Genomic DNA, 14,266 nt, shown 5'->3' on the forward strand with positions numbered 1-14,266 from the left:
TCCCCTGGGCTGGGGATTGAGCCCAGGACCTCACACATGCTAGGTAAGTGCCCTACCACTAAGCCATATCCCTAGTCCAGAAAGATAAAGTGGTTCCATTTTCCACACCCAATAGTAAGTGTACATGTTTTCTTTGTCTGCCTGTTTTGAGAAGCCTCAGGTTCATTAATGAACAGTTCCTGCCCTTTCCCTTCTCATTGGAGAGGCACAGGGGTGAGACCGTAAACCTGATCTTACAACTCACAGACAACACATCTGGCATCCCAACTTCAGAGCCATCCCTCACACAACCACTTCTCCTTCTCAGGCTCATTATTCGTCGGGACCACTTGTTGGAGGGAACCTTCAATCAAGTGATGGCCTATTCCCGGAAGGAGCTCCAGAGAAACAAGCTCTATGTCACCTTTGTTGGAGAGGAGGGGTGAGGAACCAGGAGTTTCATGCAGACACCTCGATATGGGCAGCCAGAGCCCCAGGATCAGGGTGATTTCCCTCAAGAAAGAGCAGGATGGCTCTAAGCCTATCCTCTGAGGTGATTCAGGTCATGCACCCCCAGGAGGACTTTCTTCAGATGTTGCCAAGCTTCAGGCTTCATGTGCCTCAAAAACTAAGATTATTGACATGGCCTAGAGTCTGAGCTCACATGGGCAAGGTATAATCCATAAATATATTCCCAAACCACTGGGTCTTTACTTTGTAAGTGGTGTACTCTTCTGAGTATCTAATCAAAAAACCCTTCTGGAGTGTGCATACGTAACTACACAGCAGACTTTTCATGTATTTTTGTGGAAATCACTGAAGAGTGGAGGGTAAGCCCACCTCAGAGGGCACATCAGAATTCACTTTGAAGTTTTTCTCATTCATTCATCTATGCACACACACACACACACACTGTTACACAAAATTCTTTCAGACCTCCCACCACAAAAGCCTTTTTTATAATGGGTCAGCTGTGTGTTTTATCCTTTAGGTATTACACGATTAGAAATACAGTTAAGGACCATTGCCATAAGAGTTAACTCATGAATATCTGGTTCGGAAGTACCCCCAAACCAATTAGTGCATCCTCCTTAACTACCATTAATTAATACTTCCACTGTAAAGAGCAGAGACTGGTCTCTGCTTTCCCCAGCCTTGCTCCAAAAGAACCTACTAGAATCTGGGATAAGAGACTGTCCCTCCACTTCCAGACACAAAATGAGCTTCCTGGACCTGTGCTTCCTTTGCAGGCTGGACTACAGTGGTCCTTCTCGAGAGTTCTTCTTCCTTTTGTCTCAGGAGCTCTTCAACCCTTACTACGGACTCTTTGAGTACTCTGCAAATGATACTTACACGGTGCAGATCAGCCCCATGTCTGCGTTTGTAGAAAACCACCTTGAATGGTAAGGTCTATAATTTTCACTTCATTGTGTTTGAACATTCTTATCTTTCTTAGTCAGAAGTCAGCAGCATTTCTCTGAGGTCACTGCATTTAGAGCAGTGGGCCAGATTTTAGGAGGGGTAAGGAGAGTAGGTGGATACCGAGCCCTGGGTGCAAGAATCTATTAGTTTTTATCCAGATGATATGATAAATCCCTGAAGACATTGATAATATAACAACTGCAAACTGATGCAAGATAGAATAATCGCTTGAGAATACACTAAACAAGAGGATATAGGTCACGAATGTTGAAAATTTTACTAAAATCCTAAGAGTCCCCTGTGGAAGCTTCTTGAAGGTTTCATGGGTTTGAAATTCTTTGACCTTGGACCAATGACTTTAGCATTGACTTCTGCATCTTACTGTAAAATAAGTCTGATGGGTCAAGTGGTCTCTGAGCATACTTCTGAATTAAACACCCAGTATCTCTGATCATTTTCTGTTGATTCATCTTATTACCAATTACTGATATGTGTAAGAAAATAAGTATCAGTCAATTCTGTACAGCTTTGTGGGATAGAGACCTCAGATGCAGGTATTAGAAGACTCCAGAAAACTTCATGGGACATCTGGGATTTGTGCACTCTCCTGCTATATCGCCACCATACCTAACTGAAAATCATCCCAGATCTCATGCAGGGATGATTTTATCAAGAGAAAAGTGAAAGACAGCTAATGTGGACTGGAGATAGCTAACATGGACTCTGACAGCTTATTTATGCTGATATTTAAGGGAGTTATTAGGGTGTTATCTGGCCTGCTGACCTTGTATTTTTTTTAATTGACTCTTTTTAGTTATATATGACAGCAGAATCCATCTTGACATAATTATACAAGTATGGAATATATCTTGTCTAATTCAGACCCCAGTACCTTCCCTTTCCCTCTCCTCACCCCCTGCTCCCTTCCCTCTATCGATCTTGCTGCCATTTACTCAGTCATTTTTTTTTTTTGGGTGGGTGCTGGGGATCGAACCCAGGGCCTTGTGCTTGCAAGGCAAGCACTCTACCAACTGAGCTATCTCCCCAGCCCCTACCCAGTCATTTTTTAATTAATTTCTTATGGATGCACATGATGGTGATATTCGCTGTGGTAATTCACATATGTACATAGGAAATTTATACCAGATTCATTCCACTGTCTTTTCTATTCCCATCCCCGCTCCTTTTCCCTCATTCTCCTTTGTCTACTCCACTGAACTTCTCATATTCCCCCCACCCCTTATTGTGGTTTAGTTTCTACATATAAGAGAAAACATTTGAACTTTGGTTGTGGGGGACTGGCTTATTTCACTTGGCATGATAGTCTCCAGATCCATCCATTCCAGTAAATGTCATAAAGTCATTCTTCTTTATGGCTGGCTTTAGAATCCAAGTCTCTATAGTGTTGTTACATAGCATCAGTATAACCCACATAGGGCTTCCAGATATTGGGACATGCCTACCTCTTTTGCAACACACACTCCACTCTGAAGTTCTTGAACTGCGGTGGAGTGTGTTCAGAGAACAAGTTTGGCATGAGATAAAACAAAACTTGCCATTTGCCTCTTCTTTTCCTCTCTCTCCTTTTCTTTGTCAGTAATTGGACGTTGAAGGTTGTAGGCTGTGAGGCAGAAACACACAGGCAGAGGGCAGACAGAGCAGGCAAGCCACAGGAAGGGATGCATGGCCCTGAAAATGGAATGCCAGCGCTCACTTAGGTCCCATTCAGGAGGTTCCATTCCAACAGTAGAGAGCATCATAACCCATGACATGCAAGAAAATACATATTACATGTATCTACATGTATTACATGTGACATAACCCCTCAATTCTCTCTTACCAGTTTGTGAGCATGGAAATTTAAGATAGTGTCTTAGAGGTCATAAGTTCAAATCAGCAATCAAGAAAGAAATATTTTCACCAAATATCATGCCACAGGGGACCACACCAGGTGTTGTGGGGAATGTCTTTACTAATTTAACAATTATAAATAAAGCAAATGCAATGTGTTGGGAGGATATAAAGTTGAAATAAGGTTTCTTCCCTCAAAACCCAACAGTGGGAGGAACACGAGTAAACCAACAATTATAGTATAATAATCTTAAATGCTAAGTTATACACGCATGTATACATTCATGTATTAGCTTGAGATACATATATGATACATATACAGATGCTCCTCAACTTAGAATGGGGTTAAATCCCAATAAATTTCTATCATAAATTGATCATGTTGTAGGTCAAAAATTAATTTACTACATCTAACTTGTGGAGCATCTCTGCTTAGCTACACAACATGCTGTAGGGGATTGCGTGTTTACCCTTGTGAGCATGGGTGGCTGACTGGGAACTGCACTCGCTGCTTCTGCCCAGCATGAGAGAAAGGTTCCTATCACATATCAGAAGCCAAAGAAAAGATCCAAATTCAAAATTCAGAGTACAATTTCCACTGAATGCATTTTGGTTTTGTACCATCATAAAGTAGAAAAAAAATCATTAAGTCAAACCATCATAAGTTGGAGAACATCCCTATGCATTGAATTGTATTCAATCACAAGTGAAGATGGAGACAGAGATGGGAATCAGATGGTCTAATCCCCTACAAGAATGTTAAAATCAGATTTTTGCTTTTAAACAGTAAACCTTGCCATAGTGTAGAGGAAATTTTTGAGGAGATAAGACTGGAAACTTCTAGTAGAGTAACACTGAAACTGTGAATAAGCCATGGGGTGATATAAAGGCTCGAAACTGAAGCAGAAAAGGTGTCAAAGAGAGCAGGAGACTGACTTTAGGGGCATCTCAGATGGAGAAGAGATTGAGCTAGCCGGTTCACTGACTATTGAGATGAGAGAGAAAGAGGAATATGAACTAAGTCGAAGGTTTTTGGTTACACCACTGGGTTGATTGATAGTACTAACTATGATAAGAATTCTATGAAGTAGAAAATATTTGAAGGAAAGATGAATTCACTCTTCGACATGCAGAGTTTAAAGTTTCTCTGATAAATATGATATATCGGTCATAATTAGGATGGTCCCAGTTATTGGGAGAGCAGCTGGGCTGGGAATCGAAATTTGGGAGACACCAGCTGAAATTTGGCTCAGCTGTGGGAAATGGGACCATCCAGACCTTGGCAGACAGCATGCAGAGCTGAGGCCCACAATGAGTGTGAGCAGCACTGATGTGTTGGGGTGAGCAGAGTGAAGGAATCCATGAGGTATACTATGAGGAGGTGGCCAGAGAGCTTGGAGCCTGAAAGGCTGTGATAGAGGATGAATGGGGTCCTGGAGGGGCAAGAGGGGGACAGGAGGCAGCCAGTTGTGGTGAGGAGAGAAGGCAGTCTGAAAAGATGGAGGCAGAAGTGGGGGTGTGAGCAACAGAACAGGGGCTTCGAGGATCCATGGAGAGGATTGGGAGGATGTCACTTAGGACAGCCAGGGAATAAGAGTGTTTAAGAGGGCAGGTGATCAAGAATGTTGCATTTTTGTTGGTGGCAGAGGGTAGTGGGACGAGCACCAAGGTGAGATGAATGGGACTCAACATTCTGAACGAACTGTGGAGTCAGGAATGTTTCAGTGTGGCCCCAAAATAAGGCCAAATGCAAAAGCCTAATGGGAAAGCACAGAAGACACACTGGTCTTGACGTGCACATTTGATGTGTCACCTATTTGAGAGAGGCCTCAGTACTTTCCATTGAGAAGGTGTCTTGCCAGGCTATCCATTCCCCCACTGTCAACCTGACTTTGAAACCTTTCACTCATCTATGCATTAAGAGACCAAACAGGTTCTGTAGATATGTCAATGATGCTTTATTGACTTGAGGAAAGAAATTGTGTGATCCAGTGATGTTGTAAGAACTAGCCAAGTTCTCTGGAGGGAAGGCCCAGAAGCGCCTGCCCTCAAGGGCCAGCTAACCTCTGTCTCCTTTGCTGGAGGACATAGCCTCACACATCAGCATACTCACTTGAATCCACTGACATTCTCACTTATGTTGAGAATATTTGCTGGGTGTCCTGAAAAAAAAATTGCATGTGGCTTTCTGAACCAACTAGCAATCTAAATCAAGCTCCGGTAAGTTGGGAGTTTCTTTTCAACCCTGCACATTGGATGGTGAATTGTTACAAAGTGCTAAGGGGACCTCCATTCTCATTCAAGGCTCCAAATTGGAACACATCAGTCCCTGGAGTCCTCAGCTGGTGAAGGAGATTGGAATGCAGAGCAAGGTCATGTACCTCCATGGGGAAGGCATCCGAGTACATCATGAACTTCCACATGGAACTGGGCTGTTCTCTTATGGGAACCTCAGAATGGCTGGGAGGAAATGGGTTTTCCTTTCACAATCACAGCCACAGCTGAACGAATTGAGCCATTTGTGTAGAGTTTTCTTTGGCTTTGAATAAGAAGTCCATGTTGAGCTTTAGGGAATCTTAACAAAACCATGATTGAAATTACTCCCTTTACTTGCCTACTGAAAGTCATTCTTGTGACTTGTGCCAAATGGATTAAGAGAAAACTCATGGGTTTTGCACTTCCTGTTCCCTAAGCACTGGCAAACTCTTTGTCCAGGGTTTAAGCAAAGGGCAGGTGACTAGGATAGCTGAGATCTAGATGAAGTTGTTCTGGATCTTGCACAAGCTGTTAGCAGCAAGTGGGTGCAGCAGTCCCTGCCTAAAGACACATTGCTGTCACTTTAGCAACCAGAACATCCATGACGCTGAGGAAACCAGAATCCTGAGTTCCCAAATCTGATCACCTGTGACTTGCTGCCATTAGATGCCTCTTAACCTCCAGCAAAGTAGGTGTGTCTGCCCTCCATCCTCCCTCACGAGATTCACACGGGACTCAGGAAGATGACAATCATCATAACCTGCATATCGCTCCTTATAAAAACAGAGACACCAAAGATTACAGGGCTTATCAGGGCACTGTCCTCACTTTGCAAAGCTGAAGATTGTCTTTGAGGCAGGACAAGTCAGGGCAGGATGCACCCTGGGCAGAGGAGGGAAATGGGTGCCCATAACCTGCCCACCTCCTTGTCATTCTGGAAAAAGAAAGATAACCACAGACCAGAAATAAACATAGCAAAGATGGGTAAACTTCAGAGGATTAAACATCACTCAGGATTGAAGTATTACTCACAGGTGTGGCAGGAAGAAGCACCCTGCACTTGTCTATTTTATCTGTTTTTGTTATTCTGGTTCAATATCCTTCACTGACCTTCTGTGTCCCATGCTCTTGTTGGTTTTGTCTGACTCCCCTCTGAGAAAGAAGGTCTATGGGACCAAAGACAGTTTAGTCTTAGTTTACTCAAACACAATGCCTGGTGTTCCAAATAACATTTCGTTGACTATTGGGTACATGAATGAGTGTTTTTCCACAAATTACAGCAGTCTCTTTAGTACCAGGTATATTAAAATAAACAATGTTCCTCCCTCCCTTGTGCAGTTAACTGCTCAAAATTCACACTTTTTTGTTATCATCTGTGGTTCTAAGTTCCTTGAAACATCAGAGACAAGTGTGTATGTCCCTTAGGGGCTTTTCACTCTTGGGACCCACTCTGCAGGATGGCTTGTGCTGTTACTGAGGGGAAACCTTCTCCTCCACCTCCCACGGCATAAGTTTCTATAATAGCTGGCTCCAGACTGGGCACCACCCAAAGAAATCAATGGAGAAGGCTCAGTCCCTGCGTCCTTCCCCTGAAAGTTTCCCAGTGACTGCAGGGACTTAAATTACTGTGTGTGGGCTTCATATTCATTGGAATAGAGCTAGCTGAATCAAAAGCCCCCAACAATGGGATACAGCAGTTCCACCTATTTTCCTTTCTTCCAGTCAAGGGTTGAGAAACACCAATATGCATAAATACAGTGAAAATTCTGGGTTATACACCTTAAGTAAACTGAAAAAAATCCATTTTCCCCTTTATCCTAAAGGGACTTCCTGCGATTGCTGTTTCATTACCTACTTATATCACTGATGTTCCAAGCTGATAGGGATCCTGTCAAAGTCAGCAGTGGAAACACACAGGTCAACTAAGAGAGAGGAGACAGAATAAGGAAAGCTCAGCAGGAGCTAGACCCTGACAGGGTCTTCCCACACGAGGTAGGGTCCCAGTAGACACTGCCCCAGCCAGACCTGACCAATGCAGGGAGACGCCAGAAAACAACGCCCTTAGCACTCTTCTCCCCTCCTCCAGTCCTGTCAGCCAATCCAGCCACAAATCAGAGAGCAAAGAATCTCCAGATACTGTGTTCCAAAGGGCCCAGTCCACAAGGTCACAGAGCAGGACAGAAAAAGTGGGAAACTAGTGGTGGGCAGAGGAGAGGAGAATTGAAATTAACCACCACAGCCCAGACAATTCAGGACATTCAGTCCAACTACTAGAAGCCTCACCAAGTGCTAAGCTATATGTGTCTATTGTATGTGTCTTTGAGGACAGGCATCTTGAAATATTATCCATTCTTTGATTATGATGATGTCATTTGCATATTGATGAGGCACCTAAGTGCCACTCTTTTTATTCTTTGAATCCTACTGTATGTTGATTTTATATCCCTGCACGTCATTCCATTTCCATTTCTATAACTGAATACTACAGAGTGGGTAATGTATAGAGGTTGATTCAGCTTATGATTCTGAAGGCTACGGAGTCCAAGAGCATGGCACCAGTATCTGCTTGACCTCTGGTGAGGACCTTCTCGCTGCATCATAGCATGGCAAGGGCGTCATGTGATGAGACAGATCAAGCCAGAGAGAGCTCACTTTTAAAACAAAGCCATTTCCAGGATAATCCATTAATTCATGCATGTGTTAATTCATAAGGGCACAGCCTTCATGGCCCAATCATCTTCCAAAGGTCCCACCTCCACAAGCATGAAGTTTTTTCATTTTGTTTTGTTTTGTTTTGTTTTGTTTTGTTTTGTTTTGTTTTGTTTTGTTTTGTTTGGCAGGGGGTGAATACTGGGAATTGAACTCAGGGGCACTCAACCACTGAGTCACATCCCCAGCCCTTTTGTTATAATTTATTTAGAGACAGGGTCTTACTCTGTTTCTTAGCACCTTGCTGTTGCTGATGCTAGCTTTGAATTTATGATCCTCCTGCCTCAGCCTCCCAAGCTACTGGGACTACAGGCGTGCACTACCGCACCGGGCTAAACATGAACTTTTCCCTTTTTTTTCAATTTTTTGTTTTGTTTTGTTTTTTAGTTGTAGATGGACACAGTTTCTTTATTTTATTTATTTATTTTTATGTGGTGCTGAGGATCAAACCCAATACCTCACACGCTAGCCAAGCGCTCTATCACTGAGCCACAACCCCAGCCCCTAAGCATAAACTTTTGAGGGACACATTCAGCCCATTGCTCTGGGGAAACAGAAGTTAGTGATAAAACTAAATAATAAACCATTCATTAAGAGTTTACTAAATATACCAGGCACTGTTCTATACAGTTTTATCTAATAAAACTAAAATCCAAATACTGAATTACCCTACTTTACAGATAAGAAAAGTGAGGCGCAAGCAAAATCAAAGGCACAGAGATAACCATGAGCCCAGGCACCTGGGCTCCAGCAGCAAGCTCTAACCCCTCTACAAAGGCAAAGTCAAGGACGTAATTGGACAAATTACAATACAATGTGGCAAATGCTATACAGACATCTCTTATAGCAATTATTGTAGTGTATTGTACTACCTTTTTTTGATACAAGGACCTTTGGAAAATGAGTGAGAACAGTTGTCTGAGAACAGAAGTGATTTCCAGATAGAGGACCAACATTACCAATAAGATGGAGTTTCAGTTTTATCATGAAGATGACAGTGGTAGGGAGCAAAACGTGTTTTTAAAGTAGAGGAAGGTCTGAATCTGTATTTAAAATCAGAAAGTCTGTTTAAAGGCAGAAAATTAATTGGAATGGACAATGGGGGTATCATTTAAGAGACTAATGAAATAATTTTTGGAAGAGATAATAAAGAATCCAAATAGTACAGAAGCAGTGGGAACAGAAAGATACTTTGAAAGGAGAATGAATTATAAATGATTATAGATTATAAACGGTGGGAGATTGAGTATATGAAAAAATTAAAAGATTTAAATGATAGTGGTAATCACCTGAAATTCTGCCAACATACTTATCAGTGCAAAGAAAACTTTTTTTAAAAAAAATCAATCTACCCCTTGACTCCATGTACAAATAGAGAAACAACATGTATCCCATTTGTATACAATAATAAAAAAAAGAAAAAAAAATCAATAAAATAAATTTAGACTTTTAAAAAATAAAAAAAATTTTTAAAAAATCAATCTACCATTCCTTCTTTTTATAATATTCTTTCTTTCTTCCTTTTTTTTTTTTTTTTTTTTTGGCAGTAATGGGGATTGATTAAACCCAGGGGGGTTATATCCTCAGCCCTTTTTTATTTTTTTATTTTTTTATTTTTTGAGACAGGGTCTCACTAAGTTGCTGAGTCTGGTCTCAAACATATGATTCTCCTGCCTCAGCCTCCCAAGTGCCACCAAGCTCAGCATAGTACCCTCTATTTTAAGTGACATTTCTGTATAACCTAAATGAGTCATATTACAGTGGCCACAGGCCCAGATGCTATGAGATTTACTACATTGACATTAATATTTACTAAAACTTTGTGCCATTGAAATTTTCCACTTGCTACAAAATTACATGTAAGAAAACATCTGGCAAAAAAAATTTATATATATATATATATATATATATATATATATTCATATATCTCATATGTTTCAAATGAAGCCATAAACAATTAAAAACCTATACATGAAATATGAAATTCTCCAGATTTATTTTATATCTAATACAATTCATGAATGGTGCAAAGTCCTTATATTTTCAAATTATTATGCTTAGGAAAGTTTCATATTTCAGTTCAAACATCCCCTTCTCTAACAACCTTCCCTGAACACTCAATTTAAATTAACCCATCTATTTATAACTTTCCAACTTTACCTCCTACTTTATTATATTAACAGTATTTATCACTATCTAAATAAAATATATTTATATATTTCTATTATATACTTATAATTCATTTTTGTTTTTTCTCCCCCTGTAAGGAAAGTCGTATGGAACCAGTCTTGCTTGCACCTTTCTTAACCACAAACTTGTCACTAGGAAATACATGCAGAAGGAAGGAAAGAAAGAAGGAAGGGAGGATGGATAGACGGATGGATGGATGGACAGACAGACAAGATACTCAATTACAACTTTTTGGTTATGAGGGTTTCCATCTCATTTCAATTTTAGTTCAGAATGTTTGAAATTCAGAAAAGCAGAACTTATTGTTAAGTGTCATTTAGGTTCCTACCAATTTTCAACTCTGAAATCACCGCCGAAAATTCTGCTTGTCTCAGTCATTCCAAATTCTTCTTTTTCTAGAAAAAAATCTAAGATGCCCAGAAGCCTAAACAATTGAAATAGTTGAGTTTCTTCTCTATTTCTAGGAACTGTGCCAGAGTGTCATACATGCTCTGTTTGTTTTAGGTATTAACATGTATCATTTTAAGAAGTTACTATGATATGACTCACTCTTGACATAATTGTCAGTGTGAGAATTATTTTCAGAAGCCAGGTTTCAAATCTGATGCTGACTTTTCCCTCAGTTTCTGAGCAGCCACCAGAAGTTTTCTGTGCTCATTTTGTGGTCGTGGTGGTGACAAAGCAAACCCTATCAGTGTCACAATCAGACATTTTCAGACATCTCAAATGAACTGTCTCAAAGGGGTCCAGGGCCCTTTAACAACTGAAAAATCAGTACATGACCCCCTTCTGCCCCAGCCCTGACCTCTCCTCCTTTCTAAGCAGATACTACTTGGGTGGTAAAAATCTTCTGTTTTCAGGTCTTTAGCAAGAAGAGCTGGGCAGAGGAAAGAAGCTCCTTTGAGCATGTTTAGAGTTTGGTCAAGTGGGTATTAAGTGTAATTGTAGAGTTTTATGGAACTTAAAAAGTCCTGGATAACACACTTTAAATATGCCTTGCTATATCTGCAGAGTCTTGAATTAGCAGAAAGAAACCACAATATTATGAGAGCTGTTGGATGTCTCTTAGCCGTTCAACTCGCAAGGGCCCTCCTGACAGAAGAGCTCATTGTGCACTTTTGTTTTGAGCTCAGATGAGCTCCCCCCAGCCCCATCTGACCCCAACAACAGTTCTGGGTTCTTTCCTACATACCTATTACGGCTTTTCTGGTCCCATCTGACTGAATCAGAATAACTTTCCTAGAAATTCTCTGATAAATCTGTGGGACAAAAGTTAGGTGAGAAGCCATCATACAATGTGCGTGATCAGTGGTGACTGGGTCCCCACTGCCCCTTTCCTAACCCAGTTTTCTTCAGTGTGTGGGAGACTTCCAGTTGGCAAAGAATGAACTAATTTAGTTAATGATGTCAGTGCAACCGGCTATGCCACCAAAAGAAAATCATATTTTATTCCTCTTTAATGTAAAAACACATGCAAAAAAGTAACAATAAAATTTATTCAAGAAAAATCTAAGTGATTTTACGCATATTCTAAAACATAAATATAATTGAGAATATAAAACACTCAAGAAACCTTGAGTGGTGGAGAATTTTTTAATCAAGATTGGTATCCTAGACTCTATAAGAAAAGAAAGATACATTTGGATATATAAAAATTAAAATAACTTTCATGGCAAAAGCACCATGAACAAGTAACAAGACAAGTTTTGGTTTTGAAAAATAATCTTTACAACTCAGGAAAATCAGAAATTTAAAGTATATAATACAGACTTCAGAGAGATCTTACAACCTGAAAAAAAAAAGAAAGGAAATGATCTACATGAGCCAGCTTTCCATCACTGTGACAAAATACCTAGTTAATCAACATATAAGGAGGAAAATTTTATTTTGGCTCAGTTTCAGTCCATGGTCATTTGACCCCTTCCTTTTGGACGTGTAATGGCACAGTATGTTGTGAGTGCCTGGCAGATTGTTCAGTTCATGGCAGCTAGGAAGCAAAAGAAAGAGAGGAAGAGGTCAGAGTTCTAATATCCTTCAAGGGCTCATCCCCAGTCACCTAACTTCCTTCCTAAAGTCTTCACCAGCTCCCAATAGCACCACCGGCTGGCAACCAAGCCTTTAGCATATGGGCCTTTGGGAAACATTTAAAATCCAAACCATAGGGCTAGGGATATAGCTCAGTAGTAAAGTGGATGCCTACACATGCATGAGACCCTGGGTTCAATCCCTAATACTTAAAAAATAGTTCAAACCATAATACAACCAGAGAAAAAAAAGGCAAGGCTGTTCAAAGAATAAACAATCAACAAAAGAACATAAAGAAAATTTCAACTTTATCCATGATCAGAGAAATGCAGATTAAATGATCTATCATTTTATATTCATCAAACTGGCAAAAAATTATTATATTACCTATTTTTAGAAAAGACATAGGTGAAAGGATACTCTCATGCATTTCCAGCAGACACTTGACTATTCATAGCCTTTTTATGTTCAACACAATCAATAATATATACTAAGATTTTTAAAGTCCATGGGTGCTTTGGCCCATGAATCTATTTTATAGAAACAAAAGTACTACTATTGAGGACTTTCATAATACTAGACAATATTTATTGAGCCCTTATTATGAGCTAGGTATATTTTCAAAGACCCTAAGTGAATTACACATCTTATTATGACCCCCCCCATTTTTTAAATGAGAAAACTAATTTTCATAGAGATTTAAAACATGTCCAAGTTTTAACATCTAGTAAGTAGCAGCACAAAGGATCAAATCCATAGTCTGATTGCAGGACACATAAAATCTGTGCTAGATTGCCTAACAAAACAGACAAGGGTGTTCACTTCAGTATCATTTGTAAAGAAATAAACCTAGAAAAAATATATTTATCATCATCATAAATATATTTATGATGATGATAAAATTCTGTAGTGCAAACCCACACTGCATGAGGCATAAAAAGAATCTTACCAGATAAAGGAGAGGAATTTCCTCAAGATATTGTTAAGACAAGAAAAAACAGAAAAGCATGAAAAATAATGGCTCCAAACCCACATGTGTATAGATGCTGATGCAGAGTATATTAGTATGTGATTATATGAGTCAGATGACATGGGAGGGTACACGTTAGTTTCTCAATATGGGCCACAGGGGATGGGGTGAGGTGAGAGGAGTCAGCCAAGCCAGGAGAAGCCAAAACCAATGATAATAAAAATGTCTGCCCAATAATATTTATGAATTCATATAAAAATTATATGTGTATGTTAAAAAGAAGTAAATCCATAACCACTAAAATGCCATTTAGTACAAATGTCCTAGCCAAATTATTAGAGGGAAGCAAAAGTCTTAGATATAAATTCATCCATGCACTATTATATTCCTAAGGACCTGAAACTGGGTTCTACCAACTGTTCTGCACACAAGTCTCAAGCCTGTTAATGAATGCCACATGTACATGGCACTACTGTGCTCATCCTACCTCCAGTCTCTTCCTTCTTCATCCCATTTTGCCGTTCCTCCCTTCACTCTCCTAAAAAGTCTTCAATATTCCCCAGTTCGCTCCCAATTCCCCAGATGCTCAGGACAGTCCAAGCATAGAGATCGCCTACCCTCAAACACCACCTGCCTCTCCCATGCTGGATCCTCCTTTGTCCCTTCCCTTTCTTTAGCGTTTGCCTCTACTTCTCATATGTGCCCATTTGTTTCTTCTGTTCCTCTTCTCTCATTTGCAAGGACCCAAATTTCACCCACCCTTAAAGCCCACTCTATATACGGTGCAGTTCCTTCAAGACTTCTTCCCTGAGTCTTCTCAAGATATTTTCATCTCTCTCAAGTTCTTCTAGGCAACAGAGGTTA

General features: G+C 40.2%; 1 protein-coding gene across 4 annotated transcripts in view; it reads left to right on the top strand.

Moving 5' to 3' along the window:
- Positions 1-14,266, top strand: part of Hecw1 (HECT, C2 and WW domain containing E3 ubiquitin protein ligase 1) — a 428,371-nt gene that overhangs the window by 376,392 nt on the left and 37,713 nt on the right. For all 4 annotated transcript variants that reach the window (XM_047562304.1, XM_047562303.1, XM_047562306.1 and 1 more), the window contains 2 exons: positions 308-421; positions 1,230-1,382. In XM_047562304.1, the coding sequence (XP_047418260.1) occupies positions 308-421; positions 1,230-1,382 (267 nt within the window). The remainder of the gene's footprint in view (positions 1-307; positions 422-1,229; positions 1,383-14,266) is intronic.

Source organism: Sciurus carolinensis, chromosome 8 (genome assembly GCF_902686445.1).
Source record: "Sciurus carolinensis chromosome 8, mSciCar1.2, whole genome shotgun sequence".
Lineage (NCBI taxonomy): Eukaryota > Metazoa > Chordata > Mammalia > Rodentia > Sciuridae > Sciurus > Sciurus carolinensis.